General features: G+C 39.3%; 1 protein-coding gene across 6 annotated transcripts in view; it reads right to left on the bottom strand.

Annotated features, from left to right (window-relative positions):
* The window catches only part of ZNF143 (zinc finger protein 143), a 59,124-nt gene extending 39,223 nt beyond the window's left edge, over positions 1–19,901 (bottom strand). For 2 of the 6 annotated variants that reach the window (XM_061202976.1, XM_061202977.1), the window contains exons 1-3: positions 19,823–19,892; positions 828–942; positions 408–500 (exon numbers count right to left, since the gene is read on the bottom strand). In XM_061202976.1, the coding sequence (XP_061058959.1) occupies positions 408–500; positions 828–942; positions 19,823–19,864 (250 nt within the window). In that variant the 5' untranslated portion in view covers positions 19,865–19,892. Of the gene's footprint in view, positions 1–407; positions 501–827; positions 947–2,067; positions 2,170–7,446; positions 7,466–19,334; positions 19,346–19,822 lie in introns of those variants that run through there. The other 4 variants (XM_061202978.1, XM_061202980.1, XM_061202981.1 and 1 more) reach the window with 4 other exon arrangements.
* Between the last annotated feature and the right edge of the window lie 5,930 nt (positions 19,902–25,831).

Below are 25,831 nucleotides of genomic sequence, written 5' to 3'. Positions count from 1 at the left end.
GAAAAAACAAGGAATTTGAGAACTAGGCTATTTCTTGGAGCAAAGTAAACACTGATTTAGAAACAATGTTATAAAAGCAAAACCAAATGTCTACTTTTACGCATATTTTGTAAAAACATTAAATAATAATTTAAAGGGAAAAAGTGAGAAAGGTCTTACTAAAAATAAGTCAGGGACACTACCCCCTCCCCTTTTCCTCACTAATTCTGATACCCCAGAGTATCTTCCAAATATCTCAAAAGGTGTCCTCAAATTATCAAAACAAAATTTAAGTTAAACTGAAATTACTACCATATGTAGTACAGTGTCTGTAGGAGGGACTGGGAAGGGGTATAACTGTTAGGTGTTCCAACTCTGAGGTTATGAATTGCTGGTAATAACCAATGGGCTGTATATGAGGCACATACCTTTAGAATTGTGTTGTATATAAGCAGTAGAACCATCTGCAAGTGTTACTGCTTGCAGGCTTACACCTTCCATATTTTCTAAATTGTCACCATCTATTATAAAAAAAATAGTTATTTTCTTTAGATAACTATCATATGTGTGTGCTGTTTAAGTTAATTTTTTTAGAAATAAAAATTAGTCAAAAGGCAGATTGCTTAACTTAGACTCAAATGGGATTTCTTATAGCATTTACAAAAAATATTTCTACACCCTACTATACCAGCATCCATACCAGGGTAAAAATGCTCATAAAAAGGCTTAGCTTTGTGTTGACTTTAGCTAAAGGAGGAGGAACAAAGTAAACAGTATTGTAAGTTTTCATTTTCCCTTAAGATAAATATTTCCAAACCCACATGATCCCTTCAAGTAAGATTGCTCACCTGCCACAGTTACTGCCTCTGTCAGGCACAAGGTAACATGCTGAGCCTCCATTCCTCCTCCAGGAAACTCTGTCATTCCCTGAGAATCTCGATTTATTTGGGCTAACAACATTTTCTACCTTGAAAAAAATGTAGGCATTGAGAACAAAGAACGATGTATATGAAACAAAATCTACAAACAATATTTATGAACCATAAGAAATTGCTACGGAAGTAAACAGTGTTTAAAATAAGCTGAAATTTCACTTAATATGCAGGGTAAAGTCCAGGGCATGCTTTTAATAATTCATCAGTAAACTACTGAGCACACCCAAGTCTTGCCCATCAGTTCTGTACCATGTCTAAAATTCCCATAATTAGTGTTCTTTGGGTTTAACATGGTTGAAGATTCCCACTTAGAAACCATGAATGGATTGAGTCAATCCTGTTGACTCTATCTTCAGAAATCTATGCTGAACCTGGCCACTTCTCACAAGCTTCGCCATTACCTCCCTGATCCAAGCCACTACCATCTCTCACCCTGAGATGTTACTGCAATAGCATCCTAACTGGTCTCCCTGCTTCTACTGTGACTTCCCTCATCTCCTCTCAACACAACAGTCAGATTGTCCTTTTGAATGAAAAAGTTAGATCACATCTCTCTTCTGCTCAAAACCCTTTGATGATTTCTCATCAGAGTAAAGCCAAAAGTCCTTACACTAGCCTATGAGGCCAATGATCTTGCCCCATTTCTGCTACTCTCCGTCTCATTCGTTCCATTTCAGCCACACTGGTGCCCTTGCTTTCCCTCAAACATACTGGATGTTCTGCTGCCTCAGGACCTTTACATTTGATGTTCCTTCTGCTTGAAACATTCTTCTTGGTAGCTTCATTATTACTCCCTCATCTTCTTCCAGTCTTTGTTCAATGGCACCTCAACGAGAGCTTCCTTATTCACCTCATTGCAAACTGTACCTCCAACCCCCCAATGATGATATACCCCAGCTCTCTTCCCTCCTTTATATTTCGGCATAGTACTAATAAATTGACATATTACATGTATTTACTTATTTGTTTTTTTCTTATCTATTTCTCTCTCAAATAGAATGGACAGGTATTTTTATCTGTTTGCTCATTGCTGACTAAAGTGCCTAAAAAGTACTTGGCACACAATAGGTGCAGAATAAATGGATGAATGGCTCTTTTACCAATCATCACCACAACCCCCTTCCTCCCTTTTCCCATCTCCGGGTCCCATTACCTCTGTAGGCCTTGAGTTGTCTCAAACATGAGTTGGGATAATTTAGCTGCCTTGAGCCAGGGAACTGGATACCAGAGCATCTCTTGAGGACCTTTCCAGGTCTAAAGATCTGATTTCAGTGTCAATATTTAAAAGAGCAATGTGCAGATAGTAGTAATAATTTGCAATTATATTTATGTTAGGACTACTTGAAGATTTTTGTTTTATAAACACTATAAACTACACCCTCTTTGGATTAAAGCCAGGGACTATGGTTTAGACTCTGAAAGGTATCAGTGCTGTGATAAAAGTCAATCACGGGCTGACTTTTCAGGGATTCCTGAAATATTTCTAATCTATAACTGTTCATAAAGCAGACTGAAACTTCAATACTTCCTTGCTACTTCTAAGGGCTAACAGAGAAGCCTCAAAGTAAAACTGGTACTCTGCTGTTAAGCTCCCTGATGAGTATAGGATTGGGACAGGCTAATTTTCAGAACAAGTACTGTCACTATATAACAGAAATAAGACAAGGAAATGGAAGGGAAAACACCTATAAAAATGTAATAAGCACTCTATGATTTTTACAGTATTCATCTAGAAGATGAATTTTGAAAAAGGCAGATTACAAGTTAATTTGGGTCATGATGTTAAGAAATGCCTATGGTGTGACCATAATTCAAGCATTTGTCCTTTTCATTGAATTATCTATAAATCTCCAAATAACTACATCAACAGGTAACTGATATATCTGCAATAAATAAAAGTTCTTTCTTGTCTGAAAGCTGGTCAAGTGTTAACTTTCTTTAGGAAGGCTTCAGGACCTATAGTTTCTATCCTAAGGGAAAAAAATCTACACTAACTGAAAGATCTTGAAGAGACAGCTGATTCCTGGACACAAACTGCTGGCAAATACATGGGGTGGTGAAGGATTCAGCAGAGATCATATGGGCACTACAATTACCAGAGATAATAAGTGATGGCAGGTACACAGGCCATCTTATTCTCAAAAAGGCTCTGTGATACAATTAATGCCCTTTGTTAGAAAATGATCAACTGGGGGAAATATGACAGTGAATAAATGAAATAAATAAGCTAGAGATCAAACACTCTATAGTTGCTCACACCATATCCACCATCATGTCTTGATTATTTCTGGCACCAACATTTTCAGGTTGTGTGAAAATAAGTATGTATGATACACATGACACCTTTAGAAAGGGCCACCTTGCAAAAGGTAGTCAGTTTCCTGTGCTTTAATAATGAATCATGGGCCAAAATCAGACACAGAGAAGGCTGTCATGGGGGCACAACAGGAATCTCAAATGACGACATGTGTGTAATAAATAAAGTGCCTGCCTTTCTGGAAGATGATGATGGATATTAGCATAAGAGAAAAAAACACACTTACAAAATGTAGCAAATGTTATATCCAGAATATATAAAGAAATTCTACAACTCAACATCAAAAAACTAATAACCCAATTAAAAATTGGACAAAGGACTTGAATAGAAGTTTCTCCAAAGAAGATAAACAAATGGCAAACAAACATATGAAAATATGCTCAATATAACTAATTGTCAAGGAAATGCAAATCAAAACCATAATGAGATATCACCTCACACCTGTTAGAATGCCCACTATTGGGACTTCTCTGGCAGTCCAGTGGTTAAGACTCTGCGCTTCTACTGCAGGGGGCCCAGGTTTGATTCCTGGTCGGGGAACTAAGATCCTGCAAGCCGCGTGGCACGGCCAAATAAATAAATAAAAATAAAATAAAAGCAGTATGGAGATTCCTCAAAAAATTACAAATAGAATTACCATATGATCCAGCAATCCCACTTCTGGGTACATATCCAAAAGGATTAAAAACAGAATCTCAAAGAGATATTTGCACACCTCTTCACTGCAGCATTATTCACAATAGCCAAGAGGTGGAAGCAACCTATATGTCCATCGACGGATGAATGGATAAAGAAAATGCAATTTATATATACACAATGGAATATTAGTCTTAAAAAAGAAGGAAATACTGTCATATGTTACATGGATGAACCTTGAGGACATTATTCTAAGTGAAATAAGCCAGTCACAAAAAGACGAATACTGCATGATTCCACTTATATGAGCTATCTAAAGTAGTCAAACTCTTAGAATTAGAAAGTAGAATGGTAGTTACAAGTACTAGGGGAGTTGTTGTTTGATGAGTATAGTTTCAGTTTTGCAAGATGAAAAAGTTCTAGAGATCTATCACACAACAATGTCCATATAGTTAACACTACTGTACCCTACACTTAAAAATGGTTAAGACGGTAAATTTTATGTTGTGGGTTTTTAACCATAATTTTTAGAAAAAGGTCTGAACACATATGGAAACATGTTAGGATCTGTTAAAAACCAAGTGGGTACATAAGCTTTTATTCAATTACTTATACAGGTACTCCTCCTTATATTTGATAGATTTCATAATTTTAAAAGTGAAAAATATCCAAAATTATTGGCAGGAAGAAAAAAAATGTCTGAAAATTGATGGTTAAAATTAGTAACTAAATACTAGCTGACTTCATCCCTTAAAAAAAAGAATCAGTGTTTCCTCAGTGGTATGAATCTACATCAGACCAATATTTTAAAATGTGAAGCCCTTAGATATTTCAAGTTTGGTCTAATTTGTTAGATACAATTATTACCACAAATGATTATGAAAATATAAATCCAATGGTCCAGGTATAAAGAACTCCAACTACAAGTAACCTTTATTGGGGTAAGAAATGATACAAAAAGAAATCTAGATTAACAAATCTTAGAGGTCTTTTTGCACGAAGCCACAGAAGCCAGGCCTTCAGAAATTGTCAAGCTCGGATCCTAACCTCAGGCTGGTTTCACCTCAACACTTAACAGAGAAGCTATGCCATTCTATTACCTGGTCTCAATTCCAAATTTTCCTCATAAATTTACTACTATACAAAGTGCTTCTCCATTTAAGCATGGTCATTTGTGCTGCATTTTATGACATCTCCTAACCTGGAATGAGGAAGTTCCTTAGTATAGCAACATAAAAATAGCAGGCTCTCCTGTACCTTTGCAGTATGCTGATCCAGTAACACTGTTTTGATTAACATTTGTGGAAAACTGTCTTTAAATCCCTTCAATTTTATTTAAATACACCCAGGGAATAAGCATGTTCCGCTGATGAAACGTAATTCAGTTAAGTACAGAGTAGTTAGAATGTGCTGGTGAATGATGTAGTTTTCATAGGCTCTACAGAATGCTAAAGGGTAAAACTGAGGGATAGAGTTTATACTACCTATTTTAAAGAAGTAGAATATTCTACCAGATGGGTGAAATGTTGGAAATCGAAGGCTTTCAAGCTTTTTGCCAAGTTCCAGGACCATTCAGAAATAGAGTATTTGAAACTGACTGGCAGGTAGTTGAGATGAGGCCTAAAACTAAAATACTTGTGAGAAAAAGAGGTGAGAAGAGACAAGAATTGAGAAATGGACATCTAGGTCTAGTCATCAGGAACGTCAATTTTGGTGATGGTTTGTTCTTAACTGAACCACTGATGTGAAAAACAACCCAAAAAAATCTCTCTCAAACCTCAACAGTGTAGCATTAAAAACAGGGCTTGATAAGGGCACACCTGCATAGCTCAGTTTGCTAAGCATGCCCTGGCTTGCTTTCACTGAGACTAGGGAGTTTGAGGAAGCATCAGGAGTAAGAGAAAGGTTCTGATATATTCAAACTCAACTTCTGACATTGCTCTGTTAAAAAAAGCATAAAGTCGTTTCAAAACTATGATGCTAGATTGTACTTTATTTCCCTCAAGATAAACACTGTGTATGTTAATATTTTATTACCCAAATTGCTCATCTTGTCATAGGTGAGGGACGCAAAGCATTGTGAGACAATTATGAAAATGAGAGAGGGCACTCCTGAAACACAACTCTATAACAAAATAGATCCTCTGTCCAAAAAAGTACATTGAATAGGACACTAAACATGGATAGTTAAAACATACACCTCTAGTCAGAAATAACTGTTTGTATAGGTCATATTTACAAAGCATTTTTCAGATCTAATAACTTATTTGATAGAATAGTCCTGAAGGGCCATAAAAGTTCTTGGGCTCTTCCAACCTCTTCTGAACCCCCAAAGCGGTCCAGCAAACTTACATGTCTTTATTTCTTCATGGTGACTATTTAAAATATTTTCCATTTACCTCAAACCTTCTACCCCCACTCCCTCTCCTGCTATCCTCCCACCTTGTCTCCTTCACCACTTCATTTTCAGCAGATTAATCAGCTCCCAACTTCACAGAAAATATAGAAGTCATCAGAGGAATTCTCTGCCAACAAACCTCACTTCACTGCATTTCCACACATTTCTTCCTTCTCTCCTACAATATTACCTTCCTACAAGGTAAGACTAATCCTTCCAACCTGTATTCTGCATTTCATCTGTCTTTCCTCCTTAGAGATCTCAGGGATCTCTTCTGTAAACAATTTCCCTCTCTCTCCCAGTTCCTTCCCATCAATAACTTAAAAAAAACACAAAAACAGGGACTTCCCTGGTGGTCCAGTGGTTAAGACTCCACGCTCCCGATGCAAGGGGCCTGGGTTTGGTCCCTGGTCAGGGAACTAGATCCCTCATGCTGCAACTAAGAGCCCACGTGCCACAACTAAAAGATCCCGCATGCCGCAATGAAGATCCCTCACATGGCAACTAAGACCCGGCGCAGCCAAATACAAAAAATAAATATTTAAAAAAACAAAAACAAAATCGAAAAAACAAAATCTTGCCTCTGACTCAGCTACTAGTCTCCCTTTCCTCCTTATCACGGCTAGATTTCTCTAACAGTTGTTACTATTTCTTGGTTTCCCACTGCTATCCATCTGGTTTCTGTCCCTAAGTATTGAAACTGCTCTCGCTGGTCACTAATCTCCACTCTAACATGAAGTTCAATGGCCATTCCTATGAATGAGAGATGAAAATATTCATCCACAGAAAGACTTATACAAGAATGTCCATAGCAACTTTATTCATAATAGTTCCAAATTGGAATGAACTCAAATGTCCATCAATAAAAGAACAGATAAAAAAGCTGTGATGGGGCTTCCCTGGTGGTGCAGTGGTTGAGAATCTGCCTGTGAATGCAGGGGACGTGGGTTCGAGCCCTGGTCCAGGAAGATCCCACATGCCGCAGAGCAACTAAGCCCGTGTGCTACAACTACTGAAACCCATTCACCCTAGAGCCTTCATGCTACAACTACTGAAGCCCACACACTCAAGGGCCCGCGTGCTGCAACTACTGAGCCCACCTGCTGCAACTAGTGAAACCTGTGCACCAAGAGCCGGTGCTCCGCAACAAGAGAAGCCACTGCAATGAGAAGCCCACTCACCGCAATGAAGAGTAGCCCCCGCTCGCCGCAACTAGAGAAAGCCCTCGCACAGCAACAAAGACCCAACGCAGCTAAAAAAAAAAAAAAAAGTGATGGATGCTTTTCTGTCTTATATTGGGTTTGATATCACTGACCTTTATCTCCTTCTTAGAACATTCTCTCACCTTGGCTTCTATGACTTCCACACGCTCCTGGTTTTTTCCAACTTCCTAGCTAATCCTTTTCCATTTCTCCTATGGGTTCCTAAATATTGAGAACCCGCAAGTTTCCGTCCTAGTTTGTTTTTTCATTTTATGCACTTTTCCTCTTGGAATATCATATCCATTCCATTGGCTTCAAAGATCTCTGGAATTTATAAGCTCTTTAAAATCTATCTAGTCCTTTCTTTTTTTTTTTTTTTTTTTTTTTTTAAAAATTTTTTATTGGAGTAGAGTTGATTTACAATGTTGTGTTACTTTCTGCTATACTAGGTCTTCTTTAATTTCAGCAATATTTTCTAGTTTTCAGGGTACAAGTTTTTCATCTTCTTGATTACATTTATTCCTAGGTATTTTATTCTTTTGGATGCTATTGTAAATGGAATTGTTTTCTTGATTTCCTTTCAGATTGTTCATTGCTGGTATATAGAATCAAAACAGATTTTTGTGGGTTGTCCATGCTTTCTTTAAACATACTTACATCCCACATCATGTGGGATGCTTACATACATCCCACATCATATGGGATGCTTGTAGCTTGTGGGCTACACTCTAGTATCCCCTGTCAATGCTGATCCCACCAGCTGAGATGTACTTACCAATATTCATTTCCCACTTTCTTTCTTACTAACACCATCCTGAGATAGCAATATTCCCAGCTAAGAAATTATATTCTCCAGCCTCTCCTGGAGACAGGAGTGGGCATGTGACTACATTCTGGCTAACAAAATCTAAGTAGGAATTATTGGGTAGGGCTTCCAGGAAAACTCCTTTACAAGATGGGCTAGCTCAGTTAGTATATACCTTTTGCCCTTTTACATTCTCCTTCTTCCTTCCTGGAGGTTGGCTTTAATGACTGGAGCTCCAGCAGTTATCCTATGGCCTCTGAGGGAATCTTAAATATGAAAGCTGTGTGCTAGATGACAGACAGGAGAACAGAAGGAACCTGAGTCCCTGATGATTTTATGGAACTACACAGCCCTGGCTGCCTACCTCTGGACTTCTCTTTTCATTAGAAAAATTAAATCCAGAATTTAAGTTATAGATTTTTCAGATCTATATTATATAACAATTCCTACTTTAATCAGAATTTTATATATGTTGTTGCAGGAAACAGAACCTAGAGAAGGTGGAATCAGGGAGGAGGTAGGGTCTGGGGCAGTGAAGAAACAGATTTTTGCAGGCTGGAAAACGTGATTTTTTTTTTTTTTTTTTCCCGGCCGCGTCGTGCGTTTGTGGGATCCTAGTTTCCCCATCAGGGATTGAACCCGGGCCGTCAGCACTGAAAGCGTGGAGTCCTAACCACCGGACTGTCACAGGGAATTCCCAAGGTGAACTTTTTAATACATAAGTGAAATATATATATGTATAACTGAGTCATTTTGCTGTACAGAAGAAATTAACACAACACTGTAAATCAACTATACTTCAATAAAATTTAAAAAAAAATAAAGTGACAGAAGTGAAATATTTATTCCCAATGTTGCCTGTCTTATCTTGGAAAGCAGATCATAAACCAACTGAGGCAGTAGCTTTAGGGGCAGTAGTAGGAAAATTCAGATTGTTGGTGTGTTTCTTTGATGGAAAGAGGAACTCACAGTAGAGCCAGCCAGTTTGCAAGAAGAGATGATTGGAGCATAGCTTTACTAAGGAAGGAACTCTGCCTAAAGCCTGAAATCTAAATTGACTAGAACCCCATAATTTGGTCCCTTGCACAGCTGAAAAAGCCATCTGCTTCTGTATCCCAAATTAGACAGGCCATTGGTGGTGCCAGCAAAGTGGTTACCTTGGAAGGAGATAAGACTGTGGCTTAAAGGCCTTTTTAAAGCATCTTTCACCTGCCAGCCCTCACGAATGAGCTCATCTATTGTTTCTATGACAATGGCCATTAAGTTAAGAGAGGAGTTGATGGGCAGAGCTCAGAGGTCAGCAATAAAGAGCCAACAACTCTAGAGGAGAGTTTTGGCTGTAGTTGTTTGTTTACATATGGAAGCAAATTTACCGGAAGCAAAGAGACTAGAAGCTACTAAGTTTTTGAGGGATTGTATTTGAGGCCATTCCTGGGTCCTGGAATCTACATCACCAGGAAGTGGGCTACGCTGGTCTATCAGTTAGGATCCAATCTGGAGACAGAAAACATATCAGTTATTTTAAAAGAGAGCATTTAATATAAATAATTGTTAAGCAGATGTTAGAGAACCAAAAAGGCAAAAAGAAACTAAAGTATCATAAAAAGAGTAACTTCAAGAAGCAGTTACCGGGACTTCCCTGGTGGCACAGTGGCTAAGAATTAGCCTGCCAATGCAGGGGACATGGGTTCAAGCCCCGGTCCAGGAAGATCCCACATGCAGCAGAGCAACTAACCCCGTGCGCCACAACCACCGAGCGTGTGCTCTACAGCCTGCGAGCCACAACTACTGAGCCTGTCCACCACAACCACTGAAGCCCGCCCACCTAGAGCCCATGCTCTGCAACAAGAGAAGCCACCACAATGAGAAACCTGCGCACCGCAACGAAGAGTAGCCCCCGCTCGCCGCAACTAGAGAGAGCCCAGCCCGCGCGCAGCAACGAAGACCCAACGTAGCCAAAAAGAAATAAAATAGATAAATAAATTAAAAAAAAAAAAAAGCAGCAGCAGTTACCACCCATACTGCTGTGGCATCACAGGGAAGAGTGTGGAATCATTTCAATTTAGAAGCTGGAACTAGGGTGGCCAGATTTTGCAAAGAAAAACACCGAACACCAGTTAAATCTGAATTTCAAATAAACAATGAATTATTTTATATGTAAATATGTCCCAAGTATTACAGGGGACATACATATACTAAAAATTATTCGTAGTCTAGTCCTTTCTCTTAAGGGCTCCTGATCTATGTATCTGCTTACAGCTTACAGCTGCTTACTGGCCTTGGTGACCTTCATGGTCCACAGTCACCTCCATCTCAAAACAGTTTGCCACAAAATTCTACTTTTGTATTTTCTCCCTCAATGATAAACGCAGTAACCTACCCAGTAGTCAAATCCCCCTTATTCTCCAACCGATCACTAAGAACTATCACTCTACCTCCTAAATATCTGTCAAATCCATTCGCTTCTCTTATTAGGTTGTCTTAATTCAGGGTACCATCATCGCTTGGGTTACTACATCGGCCTCCTAAAATCCACTCCTACCCTCCTCCAATCTAATCTCCAAAGCACAGTCCAAGTGCTTTCAGATCCAATCAGAGCATTTCTCTGTCTCAAAACCTTCAAAACTTTCCCATTTCCCCATATAGTCCAAATATGATCTGGATTCTACTAACTTCTCCAATAAGACGGACAATCATCCTGGGTTGCCCAAGACTGAGAAGCTTCCTGGGTCATGGGACTCTCAGTTCTTTTTTTTTTTTTTTTGGGGGGGGACACTTTGTTATAAAACTGGGATAGTCTTGGGCAAACCAAGACAAGTTGGTCACTCTATCTTCCAGTCTTGTTCTAGCACAACCTCACATTCTACACTCCAGCAATACTGTTTAAAATTCTAGTAGTTAATGATACTGGTATCATTTAATAATAATATTAATTAAAATGTTAATAATACTAATAAATAAAAAGGATAATGATAACTAACCCTTCCAAAATACTATATGCCAGGCATTACTACTAATTCATTGAATCCTTCTAGCAATCCTATGAATTAAGTACCATTTTATCACAGTTTTGCAGACCAAGAAAGTGAAGCTCACAAAGGTTAAATGATGTCCTTAACTTCACAACATAAGTAAGTGGCAAAGTCAACCTTCTAACCATTTGGCTCAACAACTTTTACATGAGCTGCTGGATTATTTGCCACTCCCAGAACAGCCCAAGGCGTCTCCTGCATCTGGGCTCTGAACACTGTTAATTCATACCCTCTAGAATACTCTTCCTCCTCTCTTTACTTGGCTAAATTCTTCAGATTCCACCAGAAAGTTTTATCTGAACTTCCCAAATTGGGTCAGAATGCTTTAGATGTATTTCCCAAGATACTCTGTCCATACCCTTATCATAACACTTATCACAGTATACTTTAATTACCTGTTTTTTTCCAGACTGGAAGCAGTATATTTACAGTAACCAGCTACTAAAACATATCTAAGGAGGATTTCCCTATAGATAGATTGGAAAGTATGGGTTATACCTAGGAAGGAATGCTTATGAGCGGTAGTATAACACTATACTTAAGAATAAGGACTCGGGAGCCAAACAGCCTGCTTCAAAATCTCATTTTACCACATATTATCTATGTGACCTTGGGCAAGTTACTTAACCATGCTGTGCCACAGCTTCCCTATCTGTAAAAGGAAGATACTTCACAGAGGTATTGTGAGGTATCTGTGTTAAATACAAAGCACTTGTAACAGCACATGGCATTATATATATGTTTGCTATAAATGCTTATCAGTAGTTTAAAGCTAAATGAGAAGAGACTGTACGGCTCTATCTCTTGTCTTATTCACTATTTTCTCCTACTACTGTAAAAGGGTATTGCCAGAGGAGAAAGAAGACAAAAAAAAAAGTTTCAGAGATGTGTTATTCTAGAGGAACTTTCCTCTTGTTCATGCTTTTCCTTTTTGAAAATATCTTTACTGAGAAATAATTCACATATCATAAAATGTACCCATTTAAGGTATACAATTCAATGACTTTAGTATATTCAGAGTTGTACAAACATCACCACAACCTGAATTCACAATATTTTTATCACCCCCTAAAAGAAAACCCTACCTCCCCCTTTCCAAAGCCCTAGGCAACCACTAATCTACTTTCTATCTCTCTAGATTTGCTTATTCTGGACACTTCATGTAAATGGAATCATAGTATGTGGTCTTTTGTGACTGCCTTCTTTCACTTATATATAATGTTTTCAAGGTTTCTCCATAAAAAAATAAAAAATAAAAAAAATTTCAATCCATAAAAATAATGAATCACTATGTTGTACACCTTAAAAGAATAATAATGTAAATCAACTATACTTCAATTTTAAAAAGGTAGGGAAAAAAAAAATCTCCTTTTCCTTCTGAAAGTCTTTTTCCCCAAAAAAGGAAGACAAAAAATAATTTCTAAAGGTGATTTTAGGGACTTCCTTGGTGGCGCAGTGGTTAAGAATCTGCCTGCCAATGCAGGGGACACGGGTTCGAGCCCTGGTTGGGGAAGATCCCACATGCCGTGGAGCAACTAAGCCCACGTGCCACAACTACTGAGCCCTCGTGCCACAACTACTGAAGGGCGCATGCCTAGAGCCCATGCTCCGCAACAAGAGAAGCTACCACAATGAGAAGCCCGCGCACCACAACGAAGAGTAGCGCCAGCTCACCACAACTAGGGAAAGCCCGTGTGCAACAACAAAGACCCAACGCAGCCAAAAATAAATAAATAAATTTATTTTAAAAATAAGATAAAATAAAGGTGATTTTAAGTAATTGACTTTTAAAAAAATTTTTATTTATTTTTGGCCATGCTGCCACATGTGGGATCTTAGCTCCCTGACTAGGGATCGAACCTGTGCCCCCTTCAGTGGAAGCTCAGAGTCCTAGCCACTTCACCGCCAGGGAATTCCCTAAATAATTGACTTTTATAACAGACATTTATCTCCTAGTATATTTTCCTTAAATATTATCTTCTCAACAATAAGCATGTCCACTTACAAAAAGCTCCCCAGTTGAATCTAACATTCACTCCTCATTTAAAAACACAGATCTATAATCCATCAACTAAAAACATTTACATACATTCCTAGGTCTCAAATCAAACTGCCCCATCCAAAAGTCTGCCAGTGATTCTTTTTCCTCTCAGCATTTCTGTTTGAAAGGACAAATGCCAGAGGAAAGGGAAGACACTATCCAATAGGTAGGTGGGGAGGTCTCCTAGGAATGTACCACGTTGTCATTCATTTTATATCAAACTACATCTTGTTTTCTGTCTGAATTAAACACAACACATTCCATATACACCATTAAGGTTTGCCAATTCATCTTTCCACTCTAATCAATTTGCCATATGGACTTGGCTATTTCCACCAAACCCAGACAACAGATTAAAATGATCAAAAGTCATCCTTGACTAAACCCTCATTCTTAAATTCACAATAGGGCAATTGTCAACTCCATGATTTTTTTTTTAATGGAACCATATATATGGGAACTTGGTATGACAGAGAGCATTTCATCTTTTTAATTTTTTTTGGCCACACTGCCCAGCTTGTGGGATCTTAGTTCCTGGACCAGGGATTGAACCCAGGCCCTCAGCACTGAGAGTGTGGAGTCTTACCCACTGGACCACCAGGGCATTCCCCTCAACTCCATGATTTTTATCCTTCAAAACCTTTCTTTTCCAACTCCTCACACATTAACTACTGCAATAACTTCTTTACTGCTTTCTCTGCTCCAGTCTCTCATCCTTCCAGTCCAATAACACCGCCAACTACCTTACTTTGTCTTGTACAACAGCAGAATTTTCATTGCATACAATATTGTAATAAAAATTTAAGTTAATAAGATTAATTCCCACTAGCTTAATAAATCAAATCTTTTCGTTTCCTGGTTTTCTTCTTTAACTCCTGCTATCCACACACATACATAATTTTTTACAGCAGTACCTCCCCAAAATGGGACTAGAAGATGAGGGTAGACTGGGGACGGGGCTTTTAATTTCTACTGTATACATTCCATAAGTTAAAAAGAAATTTACCATGTATTATTTTCATGGTTTTAGAACTAGTTACTTAAAAAAAAAAAGTTACTATAAACAGAAGCATTAATAAAGTAAGGAGCACCTAACTTTGCCTCAGGTATGCAAAGATGATTACATGTGAATATGGGCATAAGAAAGATAAATAAACATTTCCTAGGGGTAGGAAGAGTAGAGAAGGCAGTCCAGACACAGGGAACAGCCTTTAATTGTCACTGGCTCTTCCACGTGCCTCTGTTGCTCACTACCAAGATCTCAGTCCATTATCATCTGAATCCTACAGTATTTGCTGATATTTGGCCTGTAGCCCTCGTCACTTTGAATTACCAATCATGTTTTAATTATTATAGATTTCATCTGTATGTTTTATAATTTGCCGGCCTGCTATGCATTTGAATCCTGCTCTCAGCTCCAGGCAATTAACCTGCTGCTGAGCTTCCATTTCCTCTTTTGATAAAATGGGAGAACACTCACCTGATAGGGCTGTTGTAAAAGAATTACGTGAAATAAATGTACATAAAGCCCCTAGCACTCAAGATGTATTCAAAACATGCCAGTTTTCTTTCTACAGGTGAGGAAAGTGAGGTTTACAGAACCTTGTTTTTGGCTGAAAGGCTTCTGATTCCGTTCCTTTCTCTTCTTAGTCCTTTTACTCCCACATCCAGTGTTCCCAATTAGACTATAAGCCTTCTAAGGTAGGTACTCTGTCCTAGGGGTCGTTGGAATTTTGACACCTAAGATTGTATGTTCAATAAACATCTAATGAGTTTAACATAACTCATGTTGCAGAGTGCTTTTCAATGGTCCTCCATTGTACACATCCAGCCATGCATGCTGACCTTCTAGTTCCTAGAACACACCTAACTCTTCCTGCTTTCGCACATATTGTTCAGTGTCACCTCCTATCTAAAATATCCATTCTACCACCACCCTCTTATTCTCTATCACAGAACTCTTATCTTCTTTATAGCACTTATCAGAATTTTTTTTTTTTTGATGTGGGCCATTTTTAAAGTCTTTATTGAATTTGTTACAATACTGCTTCTGTTTTATGTTTTGGGTTTTTGGTGCAAGGCATGTGGGATCTTAGCTCTCCGACCAGGAATAGAACCCAAGCCCCCTGCATTGGAAGGCGAAGTCTTAACCACTGGACTGCCAGGGAAGTCCCACTTATCAGAATTTCTAAGTGAACTCTAAGTTCCATGATAGCAGGAACCACCCTCTGTCCTGTTCACTCTTGAATTCCCAGTGCCTAAAAGAATGCCTGGCACATGCTACACAATTACTAAAGATTTGTTGAACAAATGAATACAATTAGTATGAGGACATGGCTAGTTAACTGCCTAAAACAGGATTAAAGATTAGGTCTTCTTTTATTCCAATGCTCTTTTCATTGTGCCTCACTTCTTATATTACTGTATATTTTATGTATATAGCATGTATAAACTGCCATTAATTTAAATGATTCCAACTTCTTGTGACCATTACATCCATACTACATAAATCTCTGTATTTTCAAAACGAGGACAAATGCATTCGTCATTATTTAACTTAAAGGTGTATATAAACAGCACAACATTCATGCTCTGCCATATTATGTACAGTAGTCAAAATACTGTATCATTCTAGGAACTACAGACATCCTATATTTTAAAAAGTTAAAGAAGTTGGTACTTGGTAGGTTACTGAATAACTCAGTTGAGAGACTGGGCTTTTGAGCCAGTCATAGGTTCAAGTCCGAGCGTTGCTGTATAATAGTTGGTCAAGTTACTCTAAACTTCAGTTGACAAACAGGGATAACTCCAGTACTTGACTTAGGTTTGCAGCGAAGATAAGTTTATGTATATATGTACACCACTCAACAAATCATTTAACTCAGTGCCTAGCCAAAGTTAAGTGCTGAGTAAAGTGCGGTTTTTTGTTCTTTTTTGTTTATTTTGCCTCGCCTCACGGCTTGCAGGATCATAGTTCCCCGACCAGGGATTGAACCCAGGCCACGGCAGTGAAAGCCCCAAGTCCTAACCACTGGACCGCCAGGGAATTCCCGTAAAGTGGTATTTTAAGTACAAAAAATGTAGTTCGGAGTTAAATGCCTGTGTCTCCACATTAATGGACAAGTTATTTCCACAGGGTAGAGACTTCCCACTGAGGCACAGTTTTAAAATGGGATTAGATTTATGGGAAATTATGGAGAAAGCTGTATTACTGTTTTCGATTTTTTATTTCTATAAGGAAGAGGGAGATTTCCAGTCTAAATCCATATTTAAAACAAAATCACTTTGATTTTGACAGTACGGTAAAGTTTAAAACACTGTCTCAGGGACTTCTCTGGTGGTGCAAGGTTGGGAGTCTGCCTGCCAATGCAGGGGACACGGGTTCCAGCCCTGGTCTGGGAAGATCCCACATGCCGCGGAGCAACTAAGCCCGTGCGTCGCAACTACTGAGCCTTCGCTCTAGAGCCCAAGAACCACAACTACTGAAGCCCACGCACCTAGAGCCTGTGCTCTGCAACAAGAGAAGCCACCGAACTGAGAAGCCCACGCACCACAATGAAGAGTAGCCGCCACTTGCTGCAACTAGAGAAAGCCCGCGCGCAGCAACAAAGACCCAATGCCGACAAAAATTAGTTAATTAATTAATTAAAAAACAAAAAACAGGGCTTCCCTCGTGGTGCAGTGGTTGAGAATCTGCCTGCTAATGCAGGGGACACGGGTTCGAGCCCTGGTCTGGGAAGATCCCACATGCCGCGGAGCAACTAGGCCCTTGAGCCACAACTACTGAGCCTGCGCGTCTGGAGCCTGTGCTCCGCAACAAGAGAGGCCACAATAGTGAGAGGCCCACGCACCGCGATGAAGAGTGGCCCCCGCTTGCCGCAACTAGAGAAAGCCCTCGCACAGAAACGAAGACCCAACACAGCCAAAAATAAATAAATAAAAATAAATTAAAAAAAAAAACTTAACAAAACAAAAAACAAAAAACACTGTCTCACAAAAGCCATCCCTTAAAATGCAAATTAAGCAAAGAGCAATGACTCAAGCAACCCAACTCTTTAAAAAATCACTATGTCCTGAAACAAAGCCAGGAGCAAAAAGACTCAGAACTGGGTAAAACCTCAGATTAAAAACCAAAAACAAAAACTAGATAAAAACTTCAAAATTAAGTAATGATGAGAACATCAGGACTCAGAAAGTTCTCCTCCCATGATCATAAACTGTACCTACATCATAAATATTTAATAACAGCTAAAGTAATAGTAGAGGCACAACTCCCCAAAACAGCCAGGTCATCTTTCCATGAAGAATATGATGAATCCTTACTTCACAGCAATATCCCAACCTGCAGCAAAGGGCAATGGACATTTTGCAAATCATATATCTGATAAAGGACCTTTATATAAGAAACTCTTAGAACTCAATAATAGATAAACAATCCAATTTTAAAATGGGGGAAAGACCCAAATACACATTTCCAAAAAGAAAATATACAAATGGCCAATAAGCATATGAAAAAATGCTCAGCACCATTAGCCATTGGAAAATGCAAATCAAAATCACAAGAGATACCACTTCATACCCACTAGGATGGCTACCATCAAAAAGACTGATAATAACAAGTGTTGGCAAGGATATGGAGAATGGGAGCTCTCATACACTGCTGGTAGGAATGCAAAATGGTACACCCACTTTAGAAAAGTTTGACAGTTCCTCAAAAGATTGAACACAGAGTTACCATATGACCAAATGACCAAGAAATTCTACTCCTAGGTATATATATACACACAGAGAAATAAAAACAAATGTCCACACAAAAACTTGTTCCGCAACTGTTCATGGCAGCATTATGCGTCATAGACAAAAAGTGGAAGCAACCTAAATGTCCATCAATAGATGAATGGATAAATAAAAGGTGTTACGTCCATACAGTGAAATATTTGGCAATAAAAAGAAATGAAGTACTCATATATGCTGTAACATGCATGAATCTTGCAAATATCATGCTAAATGAAAGAAGCCAGTCACAGAAGTCCACATACTGTGTGATTCCATTTTTATGAAATGTTGGGAATAGACAAATCTGTAGATTAGTGGTTAGGGAAGGAGGAGTGTTATGGGGAAATGGGGAGTAACTTAAGTGGGTACAGAGTTATTTGGGGGGTGATGAACATGTTTTAAAATTTTGGTGATGGTGGCACAACTCTGTGAATACATTAAACCTACCTAATTATTATAATACTTTAAATGGGTGAATTGTAAAGGTATATAAATTATATCAATAAAGCCATTTAAAAAAAATAAAAGACAGCTATGGAAAAAATAGGCACTCAAGTATTTGTACACTAAATAATTTCCAAAGTAATCAAAATACACCTGGATAAATTAGTTACCTGTCTTACCTGAGCTTTTGTATGATCTCATTACCTATTCTCTTACTAAACACTTAACAGCGAACTGAAACTAAGCACTTAGCAAGAGAATATATTAAATATTGCACAGATTTTTGTCAACTACAGCAAAACACAAGTATCTTCTAGTAAGGTTCGGGTCAAAGCCGACCACAACCTCGAACCTACAATTTTTCACATCCCCACTAGATTATACCAGCTGATTAGACACTTCCAAAGGCTTAAACTGATCTTAAACAAATAATCAGTTTAGCAATTGTATTCTTATCTACTTTTTACTTAACTTCCTTAATGCGTAAACTTAAATGTTAAAAAAAGCAAAAGGGGAGAGAATAAAAATGGATTTACGTTCCACAATAAAATATTACAAAGCAACGAAAGCATTCGTTCACTCTTTGGCCAAAACCGAGAAAAAAGGAGAATGATAAAATTGACAGTTTCTAATATTCGCTGTTAGACCTCAATGACCATAAAAAATAATAATAATTTTTTTTTTTTTTTTTAAGTGAGGGAAACAAGAAATCTGTGCAGGATCAGAGTGGGAGGAAATTCTGGGTGCGATCTACAGGAGGGATGCCGACCGGGCCCTCGACCAGTTCTGCCGCCGGCGCCCCAGCTGGGGCCTGGTGCCGACCGGGGTCCAGCGTCTCAGCCGGAGGGGCTTCGCCTCGGCGGCGCCAAGGGACTCGCTCCGCGCGGAGGTCAGGCCGAGAAGCGCCGCCGGGTTCCCAAGGGCTCCACCCTCCCCTCCTTCACTCCCTCCCCTCGGCGGTCCCCTGAGGGGAACAGGCGGGGCGCAGTGCGCAGAGACAAGGGCGGGGGGGGGGGGGGGGGTGCGTCCTCAGTGAGAAAAGCTCCGCCGCCCGAGTGGCGGCCGCGGGTTATTAATAAACTCCGCTTCTGCCCAGGCGTCTCTACCGCGGCCGGCCGTAGGATCTGCAAGGCCTGCGGCGGAGGCTGAGGAGCCGGAGTCCGAGCCCGGGCCCAACCGGGCCCGCGCCGCTACGCTGAGGGCGGCGGCCGGGCGGAGAATAATGCACACTGGGTAAAAACACATTTATATACGAACCTCCGAGAAAATTTTCCAACAATTCCTTCGTCCGACCACCATGCACCAGGACAGGAAACAGCCGCCCGGCCCCTCAACCCCGCAACCAGCATAGTGGGTCTGAGGCCCGCCCCCAGCCTCCATTGGGCTGTCATTACGTCACTCACTGGACGCTTCCTGCTTGCCATTGGCTCAAATTTAGGCGACGCGAAAGGAGACCACCTTATCCACGCCCCTTTTCCTGACGTCAGCCTCGCCTGGCCTTACAGCCAGCGCCTGAGTGGCTTACCCAAAGTGCGGAACAAAATTTTCTGCTTCTGACTGGTTGGCAGAACCGCTCGTCCCAGCGCGACACCGCCTCGCTGACAAGTGAATTATGCAGATTCTGTGGCCCCAGCAGGAGGCGCCATTTTGTAGCGAGGGAGGGAGGCTGGTCCTTGTGACTAGCCGGGAGGGAGAAGGGTTCACAGACGCCATTTTCCCCACAGGGGCTAGGAGGTGACCTTGGCTCTCCCGGTGGGCTTGCTGGAGCGCGTTCTGGAGACCGGGTGGGCTTTGCCTAGCAATTGCCGAGTGTCGTCCCGTTGGGAGGGAAGTGGTAGGGTGGGGTAGGACAGGATGGGACGCCTCACCGCTCCCTGGGGGCTCTCGGTGCCAACTGAGGCCTTTGGTCTTGGGCGGAGGCTCTGCTTTTCCGAGAGCTGCTGTATGCCTGCCACTGGCTGCCAAGTCTCCCTTTGCTTTTCCAGTCGCCGGGGCATCATCATTGGTAGGAGGATGAGCCTCCTGCCTTAGCTGAAGCTCCGGGGTAGCTCGACAACGCGGCGGTGGTCTTGGACTCTGCTGGGAGACACTGCGGTTGCTTTTGCGCTTTCATGTTCCTTAGGTTCAAATTTTGAAGTCGTCTGTAATGGTGTCGCTAACTTCTTTTTTACTTAACCTTTTGTGTGTGTCGCGAATTAAAGGAAAGTCAAAAGGCTGAGGAAAGCATTGACTCAGTCTCCCCAGTATTAAGAATGGATACAAATTAGTTGTGAAGTTTAGGTAGTGTTTCTTGTAGCTCTCAACCCAGAATTTTTCTAAGCTATTGGAAATACTAGTCATTTCAGGAGTATTCAGTATGTATTCATATGCTTTGGCAACCAGGCTGAATAAAGATGAGGTAAAGTGTGTAGACTCAAGATTTGTTAAATCTGGTGTTCCAAGTGTAGATTTGAGTTACCAAGAGATTGAGAAGGATGGCCCCGTTGTAACTAGAGATTTGTGTCCTGCTTACAAAAGCTGGACAGAGCTGGATGATGTTTGATCTAGTGTCTTTGCATTTCAGGTGATTATGGAATGGCCTAAGTGAGGATAATTAAAGTGTTTTGATTTACATTCGAGTCCAGTCTGAGATTTTTAACGAGACCTTCTTTTAGGTAGGGAGTGAGGGGCAGGCTGCAGACCCTAACCAAGGTATAGCTGCGTAATTGGTGCCCAAACGCCATTGGAAGGAAAATAGGAAGTTGAGTGTCGTTTGAATACATACTCTTCAGAAGTTTAAAGTCGTTTTTATATTTTATGCCCTTATAAGAATAAAAAATGTGGCACATAAAATTGGATTAGGTTGCTTGAAACTGGAGGAATTGGCTCATTCAAAAGTCTTGTACCCAATGGATAGATTTCCCTTTTTCACAGAGTAGAGAGTTCAGATGACAAACGAGGTGTTTTAATTTATACTTTCTGTACCTTCTAGATGTTATATATCTGTGTTTTATAATCAGAAATATTATTAAAAGAATCAAAATACTTTTATGCAGTTTAGTCATTTATTACTAAGTCCTGAACCTCTAGTCAGTTAAAACACGGTAATACAGAATCTCAAAAGGAAGTTAAAAATCACCCTGTAATCGTAGTTTGCAGTTACAGGACATCTTTTTATCCCCAGGACCTACTGAGTGGTTGTAAACATTGAATGGTGGTGGTGGATAGGATACTATAATTCTAATCTGATTCAGGGAGAAACCTTAATGATTTTGTCATAGGTAGTGGAACTTTGTGTTACAGTATTTACCACTGACTATAGAACAGAGTTCAAATGTACATAGTATTCAGGGCCATCCAGAATCTTCACATTTTCCCTAAATCACTTCCTATCCATCATATCTTATTACATCTTAACAAATTAATGGCTTGAAAACATTTCACTGCCAATCAGTACTAGTCCATGCTCTTACACAAAGCTGGACCTTTTCCCCAGTTTTCTAAATAGGCTAACTTATTTCTAGCACCCTTCAAAAACTGTTGCCATCATGTTTTTAAAAACATTCCTTTCAGCAACTAAAAACTTTCTGGAGAATTGGTTGATTTTGGCATATTTGTACAATGATATAACCATTAAAGTATTATATGTATAGAAAAAAGATACGAAGAGAATTCCCTGGCAATCCAGTGGTTAGGACTACGTGCTTTCATTGCCGAGGGCTTGGGTTCAATTACTGGTTGGGGAACTAACATCCCACAAGTCGCACGACGCCCCCCAAAAAACAAAAAAACTTAGAAATAATGCATTCAACTCTTAAAAGTAATTATGTCTAGGAGAAGGTGACTTTGAGTTATCAAATTATTTTCATATAGGTTTATAATAAATTTTTATTATGAATTTGTAGCTTTTTTTTAAACACTGAAGAATTTTTCTTTTTAAACTTTTTATTTCTCTTGTTTTTTCTTTTTTTTTTTTAAACTTTTTATTTCTCTTCTGTTTTTTCTTTTCTTAAAACACTAAAGAATTTAAAACCAACTCTCTCCATTGGAAGCTGTGGCTGTTAGATGTGTCACTTACAAACTGTAGCCCCATTTGTAAAGTAGAAACACTTACTTCACAGTGTGGGAGGATATATGAGAATGTAGATAAATGTAGCACAGTGCTTATCAGAGATACTTTTCAAGTGCTTAATAAATGTTAGCCCATCTCTCTCCAATCCTCACTTTAATGGTCAGCAGCAGTGGTTCTTAAGCACTTTGACAACTCCTTTGAGCTTCAGATGAAAGCTATGAAAAATATACTAAAGACTGCAGTTTCATAGGACTCCTGGACCCAGAATTAAGAGTCCTTGGTCTGTAGAATAAACTCATTCAGTTAATGAGCTTCCACACTGAAAGCATTAATCAGAGCTTAATTAGAACATACTTTGGGAAGTGTATGAGGAAGTTACTTAAAATGTTCCTTTCCAATCTCAGATATATAGTTCTCAGTATATATACTGACATAAGCATAGGTATAATACAACTGGTAATGTTTTGTTAGTGGCTAATTGCATGATTCCCCTCATTTCAAGCTATCTATAGTGACTCCAGTATGTGCAATTTTCCCATTTTACCATTTTACCCCTGGACCACGTGTTAACCCCATTCATTCATTACATCTTTGAAAATATCACCCAGTAAGTGAGCTCCAAGGTTACTAGTTGTGGTTAATGTGTGTTAGGTTTATTTTAGTGGGAAACTAAGAGGAGAGTAAACTCAGTTTACAAAATGTTATCAATCTAAAGCTCCTGAAGATTCCTCCTGCTACCCACCCAAACTCTGGCACCAGCTAGGGCTGTTTGATAGGGTGATGGGATTTAAAAAACAAATGAGCAGCTGGTAGCAAAACAAAATATTGGGGGGAAGAATACTTTCCCTATAATAAGGGGATAGCTGGATCTTAATTTGTATTTAATGAATAAACATTTCATGTTACTTTTTAGAGAACTTTAAACAAATTTGAGGCTTAATAAAACTGAAAATTGAGATATTCATATATCATAAAATTAATCATTTTAAAGTGTACATACACTTCAGTAGTTTTTAGTATATTCACAAAGCTGTTCAACCATCACCATTATCTAATGGAAAACACTTTCATCATGCCCAACAGAAACCCTATGCCCAATAACACTCACTCACCATTCCCTCCTCCCTCCCCACCCCTGCCCAGTGTTCACTAACTTATTGATTTGCTAATTATAGGTCTTTCGTGTAAATGGAATCCTCTGTCTGACTTCTTTCACTTTGTTTTCAAGGCTTATCCACATGTAGCACGTAATTGTACTTCATTCCTTATTGCCAAATATCTGATTATTTGGATATACCACATTTTGTTTATCCATTCACCAGTTGATGGCTATTTGGATCGTTTCCTCCTTTTGGCTATAGTAATGCTAGTATGAACAACTGTGTACAAGTTCTTGTGTGGACATATGTTTGACTTCTCTCAGATATATGCATCATCTGGGAGTGGAATTGCTAGGTGACACTATTTTCTACCTTTTGAGGAACTGCCAAACTTTTACACAGCAGATAAGCATTTTACATTGTATCAACACTGTATGAGGGTTTCAATTTCTCTTCTTCCTCACCAATACTTGTAATTGTGCACCTTCTTGATTATAGACATGCTAGTATGTATGAAATATTGCATCATGAATTCTGATTTGCATTTTCCTAATGACTAGTGATGTTAAGCATTTTTTCCTATGATACTGGCCATTTATTTCTTTGGAGAAATGTCTACTTGGATTCTTTACTGTTTTTAAATTGGGGTTTTTGTGTTGTTGAGTTCTAAGACTTCTGTATATCCTCAAGATTAACAGATATTTTCTCCCGTTCTCTGGGGTCTTTTCTCTTTCTGGAAAAGTGTCCTTTAAAGCACAAAGTTGTAAGTTTTGATGAAGTCCAAGTCATCTCTTTTTTTCTTTTGTTGCTTGTCCTGTGGTGTTATATCCAAAAACTATTACCTAATTCAGTCACGATTTACACCTGTATTTTTTCCTAAGAATTTGAGATCTTATATTTAAATCTTTAAACCACTTTGAATTATTTTGTATATAGTGTTAAGGGTCCAACTTCATGTTCTTACATGTAGATACCCAGCTGTCTCAGAGCCATTTTTTTAAAATAAATTTATTTATTTTTTATTTATTTATTATTTTTGGCTGTGTTGGGTCTTTGTTGCTGCACACGGGCTTTCTCTAGTTGTAGCGAGCGGGGGCTACTCTTCGTTGCGGTGCGGGGGCTTCTCATTGCGGTGGCTTTTGTTGTGGAGCACAGGCTCTAGGCAGGTGGGCTTCAGTAGCTGTGGCTCGCGGTGTCTAGAGCACAGGCTCAGTAGTTGTGGCGCACGGGCTTAGTTGCTCCGCGGCATGTGGGATCTTCCCGGACCAGGGCTCGAGCCCGTGTCCTCTGCATTGGCAGGCGGGTTCTTAACCACTGCACCACCAGGGAAGCCCTCAGAGCCATTTTTTAAAAAGATTCTTTCCTACATTGGTTTTGGGACGCTTGTTGAAAATCAATTGACCATAAATTTAAGGGTTTATTTCTGGACTCTCAATTTTATTCCTTTGGTCAGTATAAGGTATTTATCCTTGAGAATTCCCTGGTGGTCCAGTGGTTAGGACTCTGCACTTTCACTGCAGAGGGCACAGGTTCAGTTCCTGGTAAGGGAACTAAGATCCCACAAGCCACGAAGTGCAGCCAAAAAAGAAAGAAAAAAAAAAGTATCCTTACTAGTACTATTGTCATAATTATTAAATCATGTTTGCTTTAAAGATTGTTTTGACTATTCTGAGTCCCTTGTATTTCCATACAGATTTTAGGATCAGTTTGTCAATTCCAGCAAAAAAGGTAGCTTTTACAAGGATTACACTGAATCTGCAGATCAATTTGGCAAGTATTGCTATCTTCACAATAGTATGTCTTTCAATTCATGAACATGGGATGTCTCTATTTAGGTGTTTTGTAGTTTTCAGAGTGTAAGTTTTTCACTTTTGTTAAGTTTACTCCTAAGAATTTTTGGGATGCTATTGTAAATGGAATTTTCTTAATTTCACTTTCATTTCATTGCTGGCTGCTGTATAGAAATACAACTGATTTGGGTATATTGATATTATGTCTTGCAACCTTGATGAAGTCATTAGCTCTTTGTGTGTGTATGGATTCTTTAGGGTTTTCTGTGACATCATGTCATCTGTGAACATAGTTTTACTTCTTCCTTTCCAATCTGGATGTCTA

This window comes from Eubalaena glacialis, chromosome 10 (genome assembly GCF_028564815.1).
Source record: "Eubalaena glacialis isolate mEubGla1 chromosome 10, mEubGla1.1.hap2.+ XY, whole genome shotgun sequence".
NCBI lineage: Eukaryota > Metazoa > Chordata > Mammalia > Artiodactyla > Balaenidae > Eubalaena > Eubalaena glacialis.
The sequence above is the reverse complement of the archived record's forward strand: the minus strand, read 5'-3'. Positions and strand labels throughout refer to the sequence as shown.